The following is a 15,399-nucleotide window of genomic DNA, read 5'->3' as shown; positions in this document are numbered from 1 at the left end:
GTAAATTGCCCTCTTATTTCGCCATTTTCATCCTGTTTTCTTAATTAGGCCCTTAAAAATCTCTAGGGCCTCAGCCGGGCCGCAGGCCTCATCCTGGGAATAAATTTTGATCTCAGCCTGATAAAGAGTGAGCAAACCCGGAGATGGAACAATGTCATTCGCTCCCCTCCCTCCCTCCACGCTATTCTCCTGACATGAAAAGGCTATCAGTTTTTCTCTGTGTTAATATAGGAAATAATTCACACTTCAGGCGTTGTTCTCTATTTAGTGTTCACACTCCCCAGATAAATCAAATCAGGGATTTTTTTTATTTTTTTCTCTAAAGTGTCTGGAACCACTCACTCCTCCTCTCCCCCCTCGGACTCCTCTCGCTCTTTTTTTCCCCTCCTTCTTCTTTTAATAAAGTTTCCAAGATTAGCCCCTGTGATTTTCCATCCTGGGAAGTCTATTTTAAGGTGGATTTGCTTTCTTTTTTTCCCTTGTGTGTGTGTGTTTAACACCATCACAGAGGGGGAGTGATGGGGGGCAGCGGGAACCTGGCACGTGGCTGCAGATGTGGTGTGGGATGAGTTCTGCCAGGCACGGGCTCAGCAGGACACTTTGTAAGCAGATTTTTCCCAGGGGTGATGCTAATCCAGCCCCAGCAGAGGGAAAAGCCCCCACCCCTGCTCCAGAGGCCACCCAACAGGTAGGAAACACAGGTGAGCTCCTGGGACAAGAAGAAACTGCAACGCTCCAGGGTGTTGTAAATAAATATATTTTAATGATTCTTCTTCCATTCCAGTTCATTCTTTTATACATTTATTTATAAAACAGTAGTAAAATTTTTTAATCAGAGCACAGTGCATTAAAAAAAAAAAAAGAAAAACAAACAAAACCCCCAAAAGATTAAAAAAAATAATAATAATAATTATAATCCACAACTGTTTACTCACGGCTGGGGGAGACACCACATCTCGTGCTCTGGTTGAGCCCTGTCGGTGCCCGAGGGCCCAACAGAACCACCCCAAAGCCACGACAATCCCAATTTCCTATGGAATTTCATGGGCCTGCCCTGAGGCAGCCACACAGCCCCTCTGGGGTCCACAGATGCAGGGATCCCCCATCCCCAGGGACCCAGCACAGCGCTGGGTGCTGTCACCCTGCCAGGGGATAATTCTCTTTACAGGCACTAACGGCAGCACACGGAGGGTGCCAAGGCCTCCTGTGAACATCCCCAAACCCAACAGCTCCTCAAACCAAGAGCCCCTCGCCCAGCACCCTCCTTCCAGGCCCCTGATCTTCCCTGTCCCAGCGCTCCAGGGCCACTCCAACACCTCCTCCCTCTTCCTCCCCCCTCTCCTCCCCTCCTTCTGCACTTCCCCACACCCTCACACCCCACAGGCACCTCTCCGGGGGGGCACTGTGGCTGTCCCCCACTTCCAACCCCAAATCCAGCCATGATGGGGCACATTTGTCCCACCTTGGCTGGGCTTTCCTGACCCCACACATCCCCCATCCTTGCTCCAGGATGGGGGGCACTCAGGGAGCCCCATCCCCGAGGGCACCCACGGCCCAGAGGGTGATGGTTGCCAAGGGGGTCCCCTCTCCTCCGCCTTCCCTCCTCTCCCTGAATAAATCCACGCAGTATTTTCCCTGTGAACAGTGTCCCCCTGCCCTTCCCAGCTCCCTCCCAGGCTGGGAAGGCAGAAGAGGCAGAGCCCAAAGCAGATGCCCAGCACGGAGCCATCCTGGCTGGGGAACGAGCCGGTGACACTTGGAAGAGAAACAACCCCCAGAGTCCAAGGCAGAGAGCAGCAGCTCAGTTTGGCAACTGGTACAAACCATTCCCTGGTCACAGCCCAGACCCTTCATGCCCTCATGGGGCAGGACCTTCAACAGGTATCCCCAAAAGAGTGTGAAACCCCTTTATGCTTCCAGCCAAAAGCCAGGGCTCCGTGTCACAGGGCAGAGGCACCTCTGTGGGGACACCTCGAGGGGGGCTGGAGGTCACCCGACACCGTGTCCGGCCCTTGTCCAGAGGCCAGCGAGGTTCTGGGGTGGTGGGTGCTGCCCAACCCCGAGCTGGGGTCCCCCCAAAAGGTGGGGTCACAGCAGGGGGTTGGTGGAGCATCCAACACCTCATCCCAGCCGTTCTGGACGCCTTCAACACCCACCTGAGGTTGTAGCCTCAGGCCCAGCTCACTCGGACAACACCCCGGTGCCACGTTAATTAATGTGCTCCAACTAATTGGAGCCCCTGGTCTGGCCCCAGCCCTGTGACCCCCCCCTAGAGGCAGTGGGTGCTCAGAGGAAGGAGGAACCGCAAGGGATGTGGCACCGTGAGGCATCGGGGGCTCGGACACCACACCGGACAAGATTCCTCGGGAACGGGGGCTCCCGGAGCGGGGCGAGGAGGCAGCAAAGCCAGACACAAAGCTCGGAGCATCGTCCCTCTGCTCCCAGGGGCTGGGGGCTCCCAGAGGCGCCCTGGGGAAGGGCCCAGGAGGGTTTCGCTGAAAGGCAAAGCGGCCGAGGCCACGCTCCCAGGCCGTGGAATCTGCAGTCAGGGCAATGCCACGGCAAGCCAGGAAGGTCTGTCCCCGCCCCTGGCAAAAACAAGCTGAGAAAGACACGGTGGCACCCGGCGGGCACGACCCGAGCCCCCGTTGCATAGAGAAAGGTACTCCTGGGAAGATTCAAGTGCGTGGCAGGACGGGCTCCTCCTGCCAGGCGTGTCCTGGGGCTTCACACACCAAACCTGACGGGCCAGTCCTCGCAGCAGCTCCCCATCACAGCATGTCTGTGTCCTCCATGCTGAAGCTGCTCCGGCGACTGCTGGCCTTGGAGGCCTCCGGGGACATGGCCGAGAACAAGGGGTCAGAGGCCAGGGGCAGCATCGTGTCCTGCATCAGCATCAAGTCCAGCTCCTTCTTGGATAGGGATGGGAAGGAAGCGCTGTGCCCAGGCTCCAGGCTGTCCGGGAAGCCCTGGGAGCCGTCGTCGAAGCTCAGGCTGTGGGTAAAGTCCAGCTGGTGGAAGGGGGACGGGGGCGGCGGGGGCAGCGCCGGCTGCGGCTGCGATTCGGGGTCCGGGGGTGGCAGCAGTGGCTCCAGCGTCCCCTCGTCCCCGCTGGCCTCCTGCTTGACCACCTGCTGAGCCAGCTCGGCCACGTTGACGCCCGAGGGCGAGGAGGTGGGCAGCCCATGGACACGTGCCTGCATCTCCAGCTCCTGCAACGGGACACGGCGGGGCTTTGGTGGGATGTCACACACGGGGACACACGGACATTTACGGAGGTGGCAGAGACAGAGGGACTGAGCTCACAGAGAAGGAGCCCCTGGGAGAGGTGGAGGATGGAAAATGGGTGACCCACGCCAAGCTCAACAGGGTGCAGCGACCTGAGCCTCAGACGTCAGGTTTGTCTGAAGACTTTGTCCCTGAGGAACCAGCCAGAGGAGGGATGAGAGCCCCAGCCTGTCCCCTCGGCAGGGCAGGAGTGAGCTGCCTGTGGGGCTGGAGCCGAGCAGAGGGAGGGAGGAGCACAGGGAAGCTCACCTGGATGCGGAGCAGCAGCTGCTTGTTCGTCATCTCCAGGCGCCGCGAGTGATTCTCCAGGTCTCGTGACCTCTGCAGGTCCTTCTGCATCCTCTTGATGTAGTCCACAGACGCCTTCAGGATTGTCCCTTTGTTCCAGCGCACGTCCCTGTCACCCAGGGTGGAAAAAGAGATGGGCCCGTGTGCCAGTGACGTGTCCCCTCACCCCTGCTGCACCGAAAGCCCCTCTGCAGGTACCCCCGTGTGCTGAGCGAGCCCCCAGGACCCACAGGACCCCCCCCTGCAGGAGCCACGGGTACGTACAGGTCGTTGGCCTTGGGGATCAGCATCCCCAGCTCTTTGATGCGGTCGTTGATGTTGAACCTTCGCCGTCTCTCGACTGCGGGTGAGAAGAGAGGAGTGGAAGTGAGGGGGCAGCAGGAGCAGGGGAGGCTCCACATCCCACAGCCCCCCCCCAGCCACGCTGCTGCTCCACCACTGTGCCCCAGCCAGACCCTCTGGAGCTGGGGGGCTCGGGGTGAGAAACCTCTGGAGCCAAACACCAGCCATGGCCCAGCAGGTCTGATCTCCCCCCAGAAGGACAACGGGGTGTTTCCTGCACTGCATTTTGGAGAGCCAGGAAAGAGGGAGCCATGCAGGGTCTGGGGGGTCTCTCCCGACAGTGAGGTGGGATGGGAAGGGAGACACAGCTCAGAGAAAGGAGGAATGAGGATGAAGAGTGATGGAGAAAGGGCTCTGGGGTCAGGACAGGGAGAGCCAGCACTGAACTCACTCAGGTTGTGATTGTCTTTCTTCTGGCGCTCCTTGGCCAGGGCTCGGCTCTCGGCATCTGCAGGAGACCCACAACATCACCCAGAGGGGACAAGGCTGTGCCTCAACCCACCAGCATCCCAGGTTGGCATCAGAGCCCCCCAGGACTCCCCAGAGCCGCCCTCCCTGCCCAGGGGGACAGAGCAGCCCCAGCCAGTTTTGGCACTCACCACCCCAGCTCTGGGGACGTACCTGTGAGTTCCCTCTTCTGGGTGAGGTCAGCAGGGCAGGAGCTGCTGGTGACACCGACGAGCGAGGCTGTCACCTGGGGGTCCCCACTATAGACATTCATGTGACTGCTGGACATGGGCAGCTGCAAAGCAGAGGGACAGGTGGGTTAGTTCCATCCAGGATGGGGACGGGGATCAAGCCCAGCCCCTCGGCCTCTGGGATGGGAGTGCGTAGCCCGGGCAGGTGGAATTGTCTTCCCATGGCCCTTAAAGCAGCAATAATCAGAGCAGCAAAGAAAACAGGACTTCAAAGGGCACAGCTGATCCCCTCCCACGGCCAACATCTAAAATAGGGCAGATGAATCACATCCGAGAAGGGCTCGGCAGGATGAATCCCACTGGGAGGCACAAGCTGCCATAAGGATCTGACCCAGGAGACGGGGCTGCTCTGAGGGAGCTTCTTGCTGGGAAACTACTCCCGGCACTCACATCCTCCCAGGCTGTAGTGGACACTGGGTCCCTCCCCACTCCCCTCTCCCGCCTCTCTGGCTTTTTAAAAGGATTCCCAACTGTCGTTAGAGGGAAAGAAGCTGGAGAACTGGCTCTTGTGGAAAAAGGGAGACATTGCTGCCTGCAAGGACGGGGCTGGCTCGGGCTGGCACCCCACATGTGGAGGAATGTCCTCTCTGTGCCACCTCTGTCCCTGCAAGCACAGGGCTGTGGGGCCCCCAGGACCCCCTCCCTCCCTCAGCCCCGGGTCTGACCCGTTCCCATCACCCCCCACTCACCGTGTTGGGCATGTGGACCTCAGGGTTCATGTAGCCCAGGACGTCATCCAGGCGCATGATGTCATCGATGACCTCATCGAACTGAAAGGAAAAGCGCCGAGTTCCAACGGGTTTCCCTGCCCCTGCCAGCACCCCGTGGCCCCCCCAGCAGCGCGGGGACACCCCCTCACCTCCCGCTCGGGGTTGGAGCCGATGTTGAGCATGGCCATGGGGCTGTTGGGAGCGCTGTTGCCCGCCGAGGAGGACAGGACGTGGCCGGGCCGGACGCCGGGGGAGGCGGCGGGGGGCGGCTTGGGAGAGTGGCTGGCGGGGCTGACGTGGGCGGCGAACTTGTTCCCGTAGGTCTCAGAGAGATAAGCCTGAACCTTCTTGTCCCGCGACTTCTGCAGGTGGTACGTGGTGGGGTTTTCCAGGTAGGACTGGACCTGCGAGGAGACAAACCATGAGGGACCCCCTCGTGGGCTCCCCCACACCCACCCGGGCAGGGGGGACACCCCCAGCATGGTACCTTGAGGACCTCTCCAGGCACGGGCGGCGGGGACTGGAAGTGAACGGGGGTGTTGATGGCCGGGGTGGAGGCCACGGGCATCCGCTGCTGCTGCATGTAGTTCATCATCATCTGCTGCTGCACCCGCTCCCGCTCCGCTTCCTGCTGCGCCTGCTGCTTCATCAGCTCCATGCGCAGCCCGATGCGCGACGCCATGGTGCTGGGGGGGACACACGGAGCTCACCCTGAGAGGAGGACACGGCACGTCACCAGCAGCCTGTTGTGCAGGAGAGAAACTGAGGCACGGGGAGGGAGCAGACACCCTGGAGAACTTGCAGTGGCCCTGATCCGGGATGGACGCCCCAACGCCGGCTGGATGGGTCTGTCCTCTTGCTGCAGCCTGCCACCACACCACCGCTGTCCCCAGGGACCCCCGAGGGGGACAGGGAGCAGCCAGGACCCCACGCCCGGCAAGCGTGGACTCACGTGCCGCGGCTGGAGAGCGCTTTGAGCCGCCAACTTCCCAAACACCGGAGCGACGGGAAAACCCAGAGCCAGGGAGCGAAAGGGAAAGAGAAAGCAAGGCAAGAGCGGGAAGAAAAGGCCGGCGGGTGCCAGGAGCCGGAGGCAGGTTTAACCCCGGCCCAGGCCGTCCCAAAGCCGCGCTCCGGGGCGGGATGAACAAGGCGGGCTCTGTGCGGGGCCCGCACGCGAGCGCGGGGGCGGGGGGAGCGGGCGAGGCCCCCGCCCCGCACAGACCGGCCCTTGTTCCCCCGTACAAAGGGGACGGCGGCCCGCGGAGGGCGAGAGAGAGAGAGAGGATGCCGGGGCACGGGGAGCTGCCCGAGCCGACCCACCCACCGCGGCAGCTTCCCGCGGGGCGCCTTTCCCACGCGGGGCCGGGATGCGGGAGGTGCCGCGCGGGGATGGGGGGGTCCGGATCCGCATCTGCAGGGCGGGAGGGAAGCAGAGCACAGGAGCCCGAAGGAAAGCTGCCAGGGGAACACAACACCCGGGGGGCATCACCAGACAAGTCCGGGGGGGCTTTGCTATTTAAATACGAGGTGTGACGGCAGACAGAGGGGCCACGGCAGACACAAAACACCGGCCCTGGGACGCGGTGCCACGCGCTGTCCTAAGGGGAAATTAAATCAAGGCAGCACGGACAGCAATACGATTACACAGCTCAAGAGCAGCTATTGACCGGCAAGGGGAAGGGAATTAATTAGCCATGGTGGCCCGTCCGAAGGGGGATGGGAGCCGAGAGCCCGGGACAGTTATCCACTGGAGCTTCATTAAGGCTGATGTTGCAAACGGCCTTAGAGGAGGGGACAGGGGGCTGTTTGAGATGGGAAACAGCAGAGCTCCGTGGAAAAGACCTCAGTGACACCAGGGACAGCCCGCAGAGGGTGTCACGTGAAGGGTGCCAGGGTGTAGCCACCCACAACACAGCACCCACTCACCCCCACCGGCTCCCATCCCACTGCCCTGCCTGGCTGAGAGACCCCCCTTATAGGGGTGGGGGGCATCAAAAGCATCCCCTCTCTCCCAGGATGAGGATGAGGAAGGGTGGCCAGAGCCAGCCCTGATAATGAGAGGGGAGAAATTAGGTCAGGTTTAAAATAACCCCCTTGGTTCTGCTTGGCTTCTCCCCCACCCCCCGAAACACTGAGCAGCTTCTGCTTTCGCTCTGAGTCAGCCCCGGCGGGACAGGATGGGGACCCGGCTGTCACCGGGCAGGCACCCCACCCTGGGGGACACATCCCACCCTGGGGGACACGTCCCACCCTGGGGGACACATCCCACCCTGGGGGACACATCCCACCCTGGGGGACACGTCCCACCATCCAGGGGGACAGACACAGAGCACACGGGATGGTAGCTCCATCCAGGATACCTGTTATTCCTGGGAGGGTGCCCTGTGGTTCTCCCACTGAGCCGGAGCCGTCCCTGCACCAGTGGGAGCCCCAGACTGGTCTCTACTGGGAGGAGACCCCGGCAAGGGTTCATCCTGGTTCACAGGGAGGCAGGACAGTGGGAGGCCCAGGGTGGGTGATTGAGCAACAGGAAGGGGATGGAGAGGCAGAAGAGAGGATGAGGGGTGGGAAGCTGGAGGGAGGAGGAAAAAGGTCATGATCCCTCTCCACACCCCAACTCCTCTTTTCCTCTCTGGGGGGGACACAGCACACAGGGCTGTCCAGGCTCCAGCCGTGTTCCATCACCACCCGCCAGACCCACTGCCAGGGAATGCATCTCCCTTCCAAATATCTCTGCTGCTACTTAGCAGCACGGTTATTTCTGGACCTTTCTTGCTTTCCCTCTGGGGGGTGTTATTTCATCAAGAACCCAACGTGCCAGGATGGCACTCGGGGGTGGCTCCAGCCAGAGGATCTCCAGTGGCACCCAGAGCTGCCCCAATCCTCTCTAATCCCCCTCAGGACTTCACAGAGCCCCGAGCTGTCCCCCATCCCTGCAGTGACAGCCAGTGGCACGGGGTCGGCTGCTCAGCAACCGTGGGGACGTGCTGGAGTCCCATCGGGCGCTGCTCCGCAACACCAGGGGCCAGGCTGGAGACAGACCCACTGCCCAGAGGAACCTGGGGCACCCAGAGACACCTGAGGGGACACAACACCTGGAGCCACACGCCCGGGCCCCAGAGCACCCCCCGGGGGGCTCCTGCCCAGGCGTGGGTCAGAAATCAAAGCTGCCCTGAGGCAGTTTCCAGATTTAGCCCCTGCGGAGCGCAGGGATCAGGTTACCCCCCCCAGGGTGGCCATGGGGAGGTGGCACCCGCGGTGCCCGTCCTGCCCGTGAGGCACACACACCCCCCCTGCAAATGCCACACAACTGCCCACCCCTCTGAACGGAGGGAGCCGTGCCCCACTCGGCTGAGAACCCCCAAACTCGGTGCACACGGCGCCGCTGCCCAGCCCCGCTCCCGCCTGTGTTTATTTCCCGGTCGATCGTGGCCGTTTTATGAGCGGAAAAATCAATCGGCAGCTCCAGGCGGGAGCGGGGAGCCCCGGGGAAGGAGGGGGGGCCGGGGCCATCCGCCCACCCACCCCCAGCTCCGGGCTGGTGACTGAGGGGCAGCAAAAAGGAAAGAGAGAAGAAAGAAGTGAAAACAGCTTCGCTTCTCGCTACTGGCAGCGAGTGCCGGCCGAGCCTTCCCTTCCTTCCTTCCTCGTTTTTCGTTTTCAAATGCCAGGGGGGTGGGGAGAGACACGGGGCTGGCAAGTGAGGGAGCCCGGGGTACCCCAGCCCAGGCAGGCACAGCTGGCTGGGCCCAGGTAGCCACAAGCCCAGTGGTGTTTGCTCCAGATCAAGGAGCATCTGCTCCAACGTCACTGAGCTGCCACCCCGCTGGGCACCCACAAAGCCACCCCACGGGTGCCCACGGCCCGGGGATGGGCTCTGCTGCCACCCTGCTGTGTGGGAAGGGGGACAACGGGGCAGGGGTTACCTGGGTGCAAGACAGGGCTGGGGGACCCTCCAGTGCCAGGGCCAGCAGGTCAGGGCTCCTCCGTGCTCTGTGTTCCTCATTTTCAGGCCCCTGGTTTTAACGTGGCAGCGGCCACGCAGGGTGCAGGGGGGGGAAGTTGCAAAAAACCTCCAAACCTGCTTGTTTTTCTCACTGCAGCACAGGAGTGAGCAATCAGGCCACTTCCAGCAGAATGAGGAGGGCGAGCAGCCCCAGGAAGGGGCAGTGGGACAGGGTCTGACCTGCAGTGTTAGGAAGGGATTCCTCCCCACAGGGAGGAAACCTCCATCCTTGGAGACTCTGATCCAGCACCAACATCAGCCATGCACGAGGCTGCACCAGAGGCTCCAGAGGTCCCACCCAGCCTATATCTCTCTGGGGTGAGGATGGGGTGGTGGGAAAGCAGGAGGAAAGCCCCATTTCCAACCCCAGAGAGCAACAGCGCCCTCCCCATCACCCACCCAGCGGGCAGGAGATGTGTCGGGCAGGTGGACGGGCACGGCCACCCCAGCCCTGCCCCGAGGCTCCTTCCCCGCCCGGGGGTCACGCAGCCCTGAAAGGGAGAAGGAGCAGGCGGAGGGACTTGGCAAAGCCCGGCCGGGGTCAGTTGACAGCACCAGCGAGGGACTGAGTCACCGGCACCGTTTTTAGCCGCGGCATCTCAGAAACGTGGCCCGAGACGCTGTTAACAGGCCCCGGGTCAGAGGCCAAATGTTTTCCCTGCCCTGCGCTAAACACCGAGCCTGGAAGCAGCCCAGGGATCCGGCACAGGAAAAACATTAACACCAGGCTGCAAGGCAGCACCACCCCAGCTACAGGGCTCCCCAGAGTGCCTGACCCACCGAGGAGGTGGCGGGGACCCAGTGGAGAGAAACCCTGGGTATCACACAGGGCTGAGCGTCCCTGGTCACAGTGTCACTCCCAGGGCTCAATAAATGGGGTCCATAAAAAGCCCCCTGGTTCTGGTGGTGCCAAGGTATGTCCACGAGAGCCCACCTGTGCGTGGCAGCAGTTATGGGGTTAATAATACACAGCCTTGCTCCAGTGTTTCTTCTTCACCCCAAAAAGCTTCTTTTTCACCCCAAAAAGCCCCTCTGCCCAGCGTGGCACAGCTGAGGGATGGTATGCAGACCAACACACCAGTTGGACAACAGCAGGTGGAGACTGGCACCCATGGGCCAGGTCCAGGGCTGGGAGAGGCAGGGGGACCCCTGGAACCCCACCACAGTGGGGCCAGTTCCTGCCTCCAAAGCCGAGCAAAACCCCTTCCCGCAGAGCGGCTGGAGCAGAGCAGGAGCCCTGATTGAAACATCACTGTCCAAATGACCACCCGGGGAATTCACAGCCCCTGCCGGCAGCCCCTGGCCCCCCTCCTGCCCCCCCAACAGCAGCAATCAAAAATAAAAGTGTGAAGAGGCAGGAGGACGGGGCTGAGCCAGCGGCAGCTTCACCACCCCGGGCTCGGTGATTAATCAGCCCCGTATCACACCCGCCTTCAGGGGAGGCAGGAGGAGAGCGGGGTGACCTTGGAGGGGATGGTGGGGACAGAAAGGCTCCACATCCCACTCCACATCCTGCTCACCTCAGAAAGGGAGACACCCAGGAGTGGGGCCCCAAAGCAAACCCCGTCCTGCCCCAATTTGGGGTGACTCCAGGCAATTTGGGTGTTGGCTTTTTTAAACAACCGCATAAATGAGCAATAAGGGGAACTGGCAGGACAGCACATCCCGGCCCCCAGCTTGGATCCAGCAGGGCAGATAACCTCGCTGGGATTTAGAGCCACCACACCCCCCAAAATCCTAGAAACCATCCTGGCCAGCTGGGGTGCTCAGCCAAACCAGCCCTTGAGCTCCACGCACCCCAGGTTCACTGTGCCACTTGCCACGAGCACAAGGTGCAAGGTGACAGCGGCCACCCCGTGCCCCCCCCCCCAGTGCCAGAGGCACTCCTAGCGCCGCCTCCATCCCTCCTCCCTCCCTCCCTGCGAGCCCCGTGCTGCTGGAAGGAGGTAATATTTATAAATACGCCGTGTCCAGCCCCCAGGGCCCGGCCCGGAGGCTCGGCGGAGGCAGAGCTCATGTAACCAGACCGTGCCCGGCAGCCCCAGCCATGGGAGACGCAGCTGTTCCCATTCCCCAAGAATAAACAAGTTGGAGACAGCCCATGACTTGCCCTCCCAAACCGCCCCAGGGCTCATCCCGCTGCCATCCCACCCCGGCAGCACCCCCCGTGCCCAGGGAGCGCCCGGCCACCGCTGCTCACCCGCTGAGGAGAGGCTCCTGCTCTTCCCTCCTTCCCCCCGGCTCAGCCCGGCGCTTTCCTGCTCCGTGAAGGTCAAACTGGTCTCTCGGGAGCCCCCGCTGCCAATCCAGCCCCTGCCCTGGCACGGCTGCAGCCGGGTCGGGCCCTGGCCACGGGCGCTGCCGCCTCCCCGGCACACCTTGCGCCGGTTCCACCACGGAGGTTTTTCCCACCAGGCTGGGATTTCTCCAGGCGAGCCCTTCGCCTGCCCCGAGCCCGGAGTGTTCCCCGAGGAGCTGCAGGGCCGGGGCTGAGCGTGGCACCCACCCTGCTGCAGATAAGGCAGGGGCTGTAGCCAAGCCCGCTGGCACCGGCTCCCTCCTCCCCTGGGGTGTGCGATCCAGGAGCAGGGAAAAGCTCCCTGTGTGCCGGGTGGCTGCAGCCCCCTCTTCATTTCATCCTCAGAATCGCCTACCCAACGCGAATCCACCAAAATCCCGAGGATACAGCCTGGCCAAGAGCCAGTGCTGCTGCCCTCGCTGGTCCCTGAGGCTCCCAAAACTCCCCTGCCCATCCCCACACTGGGCATTTCAGGTTTATCCGGAAAGAAAGTTGCACCCATTTAACTAGAGGGGATTTAAGCAGAGCACAGGGTGTGGGGAGTTTGTTTGGAGCTGAATGCACTCGTAGGAAAGGTGACAAAACCCCAGGAGCAATTCTTAGAAGAGACTTTAAAGATAAGGCGGCACAACCTCCTCAGAAAGGCTGTAGGACCGTGGGGATGTGTCACTGAAAGACCTTGAACCTTCTCCGGGTGAGCCCCTCCAGGAGAACCCACCCACCACCTACTGTAAATCCCTTGGGCATCCCACAGTGCTCATCCCACGCTCCTCCTCCAGCCCTGGAGAACCTACCTCCCCAAAACACCTCCCAAACCACCCCCGTGCCTCCAGGAAGGGAGAATCCCCCATTCCCTGTTTCCTCAGCAATGTGTCGCCTTCACCTCCAGCCAACTCATGGGTCTCCCTGGAAGGTGAGGAGAAGGACACGGACCTCATCCTGGAGCACAGGGCTCAGCTTCCTGGATCCCTGGGCTGACCATGGCATGGGAATCCACATGGAAAACCCACTCCAACCGAAAGCCAAGCCTCAGGTGGAGGGGCACGACCTTGGAATGAACTGGGGGGAACCACTGGGGCTCCTCACGTAGGTACCAGTGGCGGAATGAAAAGCTGAGCAGGTGCTTCCTGTGTGCTCAGGAAGAGATCTTCCCTTTCAGCCCTCCAGTGACAAACCCCACGGCTCGTCCCGGGAATCTCTGCATCCCATCCACCTCTGCACTGGGACCACACAGCGGCTCAGAAAGGCCCAAGTGGTGCCTTCCTGGCTCGTGGAGGTGATGCCACTTCCTCTTTGTGTGGGAAGACGGATAACCCCACGCAGGAGAGTTACAAAATGGCTCCCTTTGGGCAAGTGCAGCTCAAGGTGCCCCCCCAAAAAATCACCCCACAAACTCCAGCTGTCCCCAGGGATGGAGCACAGAGGTGACAGGGATGTGCCAGCTCCGTCCCTCCCCATCAGCTCTCTGCACCCCAAGAAAGGAGAAACAGCACTCCAGGGATGAGATCCCTGCTGTGCCATCACGACATTAAGCCTCCAGCTCCCCCCTCCCGCACCCCACGTTGTGGGAAGACCCACGAGGGTGTTCCTACCCTCAGCACTCGTGGCTTTTTGGGGGGACGCCCCCGGCATGGCCTCCCCAGCCCCGTTTCCCTGCAGGGCTGTTTTTTCCCCGCGGGGTTGTGCTGCTCCGGCCACCCCACCCTCGGCCCCGGGAATGTCCCCCCTGCTCCGATGATTCATCATTTTGTCCCACGGGGCTCTTCCCCTTCCCCACCGCACGGCCAAAATCCGGCAACCGGGGCACCCTCACCTCGGCGCGGGCGGTGCCGGGGCAGGGGGGGGACCAGGAACACACGTGCCGTAAACTCGGCGCCGCGGAGCGTGGAAAAAGCAATAAAAGAGCTGGCTGGGATCACAACTCCATCCCAAACACCCGGATGCTGGATCGCCCCGCCGCAGCCAGCTCCAGCTCCACCCCGGAGCGGTTTCCTACTGATAAGGGCGGGCGGCCAGGCCGGCATCCCATGGAAAACACACGCGGCCAGCATCCCTCGGGAGGCAAACCCAGAATCCCTCAGGAAGCAAGCCCAGCATCCCTCGGAAAACACCCGGCTCCCCTCGGCGCACGGCGGGGTCAGCACGTGCTGCCGCGACCCCGCCACCGCACCCACCCTCCAGAGCCCAAATCCCGCGGTTTCCCGACCCCGGCCTGCCCAATCCCCAATTCCCACCGGTCCCGGCACGGTTTTCCCCGCCGGATCCCCCGGCGGCAGGTAAGGGCAGGCTCGGCACACGCAGCCGGGAGGAACCAGCCCCGTTCCCCGCTCCGGCCGGAGCAGCCGTGCATGAAGCCAAGCAAACATGGCAGGGAAGTACAGAGGAAGAAAAAATACCCCGCCGGTCCCCCTCTCCGCTGCTGCCGGACTCCCTGTTATATAAAAAACACAAACTCCCCCGTGCCCCAAGGGCCGGGAACGCGCAGGAGCGCCGGGATTCCTGGAAACGGGCCCTGCTTTCCCCGGACTCGCACCGGCTTATTTATTTATCTTAGAAGAGCACAATAACCACCAGATTTTCTCTGTCGTTCTGTTTGGTTGGGTTTTTGTTTTGTTTTTTTTTTTTTTTTTAAGGAAATTTCCCCATCATCTGACTCGCCGAAGCTCTGGAGGACACGGGGGGCTGGCGTAATCCTTCCTGCCTCGCAATTAATTCATGAATATCATTAATCGGGCGGCCGTAGGTTCGGGGCAGCCCCTCCTGTGCCCCCTAAACTCCCCGGGGAGGGGCGTCCTCTTGGTGACCCCCTAAAAGCCGCGTGACGCGGGGTACCCCCACTCCTCCCAGCCTTTGCACACCCCAAAAGCAGCAGGGCTGGGGGGGGGTTGGACTCACAGGGCGGGTCCCACTCTCTGTCCCCGAAACCGGGGGGATTTTTGCACCCTGTCCCGGGCAGGGGGGTGCACGGGCCCCCCCAGCAAACCCCGCGTGTCCTGGAGCATCCGTACCTCGGTTTCCCCACGCGTGGGGTGCCGGGTGCGGGAGGGGGGTGATCCCGCCGGGAAAGGCGAGCGGGGCAGATCCCCTCGGGCTGCCGGTGGTCTCGCAGCCCCCCCGGGACCCTCGTTTTGTCGGAGGGGGACACCCGGCCAAGCTGCCGGAGACCCCCGAACCCTCCCGGCCCCGGCCGGGCTGGAGCCTCCCGTGCGCGGGGGCCGCTGCCGGGGGCGCGGGGAGCGCGGGGGGGGTGGCGGTATTATTTACCGCGAAACAGGGGGAAAAAAAAAAGAAACTACGAGTTCAAAGCGCGCCGGGACGGGGCAGGAGCGGGGCGGGGGGGGGGGGGCGCCCCAACACCCCCATACCCCCGCACCAAGGTGGGCTCCCAGCCCAGGGACCCCCTCCCCGGGACCCCGCACCCCTGCACTCACCCGGGGGAAGGGAGGACGGAGAAGGCAACGAAGTGGTTCGGCTGCGCTCAGCCCGGTTCGGCTCGGCTCAGCTCAGCTCGGTTCGGCTCGGTTCGGTTCGGTCCGGGTCGGTTCGGCGGAGTTGGGCTCAGCCCGGCTCAGTCAGGCTGCGCTCGGCCCGGTTGAGCTCAGCCCAGCCCAGCCCAGCCCGGCCCGGCTCGGCCCCGTGCCGAGGGAGGGCAGCAGCGCCCGCCCGGCCCGGCGCGGCCCGTTCCACCCGCCCCGCTGCCCTCGCCCGCTCCGCCGGCCCCGGGCACGCCGGGAGCTGCAGTTCGCACCGGGGCCGGGCCGCCCG

General features: G+C 62.5%; 1 protein-coding gene across 1 annotated transcript; it reads right to left on the bottom strand.

The window, feature by feature from the left end:
• Positions 1–739: 739 nt before the first annotated feature.
• TFEB (transcription factor EB) lies at positions 740–15,242 on the bottom strand. The gene is made up of 9 exons (XM_027695171.1): positions 15,066–15,242; positions 5,814–6,037; positions 5,476–5,730; positions 5,306–5,386; positions 4,540–4,660; positions 4,310–4,366; positions 3,841–3,916; positions 3,538–3,685; positions 740–3,212 (listed from the first exon to the last, which is right to left on the bottom strand). The coding sequence occupies exons 2-9, from the start codon at positions 6,006–6,008 to the stop codon at positions 2,772–2,774; spliced, it is 1,374 nt and encodes a 457-aa protein (XP_027550972.1). The 5' UTR covers positions 6,009–6,037; positions 15,066–15,242; the 3' UTR covers positions 740–2,771.
• Between the last annotated feature and the right edge of the window lie 157 nt (positions 15,243–15,399).

This window comes from Neopelma chrysocephalum, unplaced genomic scaffold, assembly GCF_003984885.1.
Source record: "Neopelma chrysocephalum unplaced genomic scaffold, ASM398488v2 Primary Assembly neopelma1_100, whole genome shotgun sequence".
Taxonomy (NCBI): Eukaryota; Metazoa; Chordata; class Aves; order Passeriformes; family Pipridae; genus Neopelma; species Neopelma chrysocephalum.
This window is presented reverse-complemented; position numbering and strand designations above follow the sequence as displayed.

What these genes read in the sequence shown, in the direction of transcription:
- TFEB (XM_027695171.1), bottom strand. Translation starts at nt 6,008, where the DNA reads ATGGCGTCGCGCATCGGGCTGCGCATGGAGCTGATGAAGCAGCAGGCG. An exon ending in GCTCCAACCCCGAGCGGGAG is followed by an intron (nt 5,387 to 5,475) that starts GTGAGGGGGTGT and finishes TTTTCCTTTCAG; the next exon opens with TTCGATGAGGTCATCGATGA. An exon ending in AGCTGCTGCTCCGCATCCAG is followed by an intron (nt 3,213 to 3,537) that starts GTGAGCTTCCCT and finishes GTCCCGTTGCAG; the next exon opens with GAGCTGGAGATGCAGGCACG.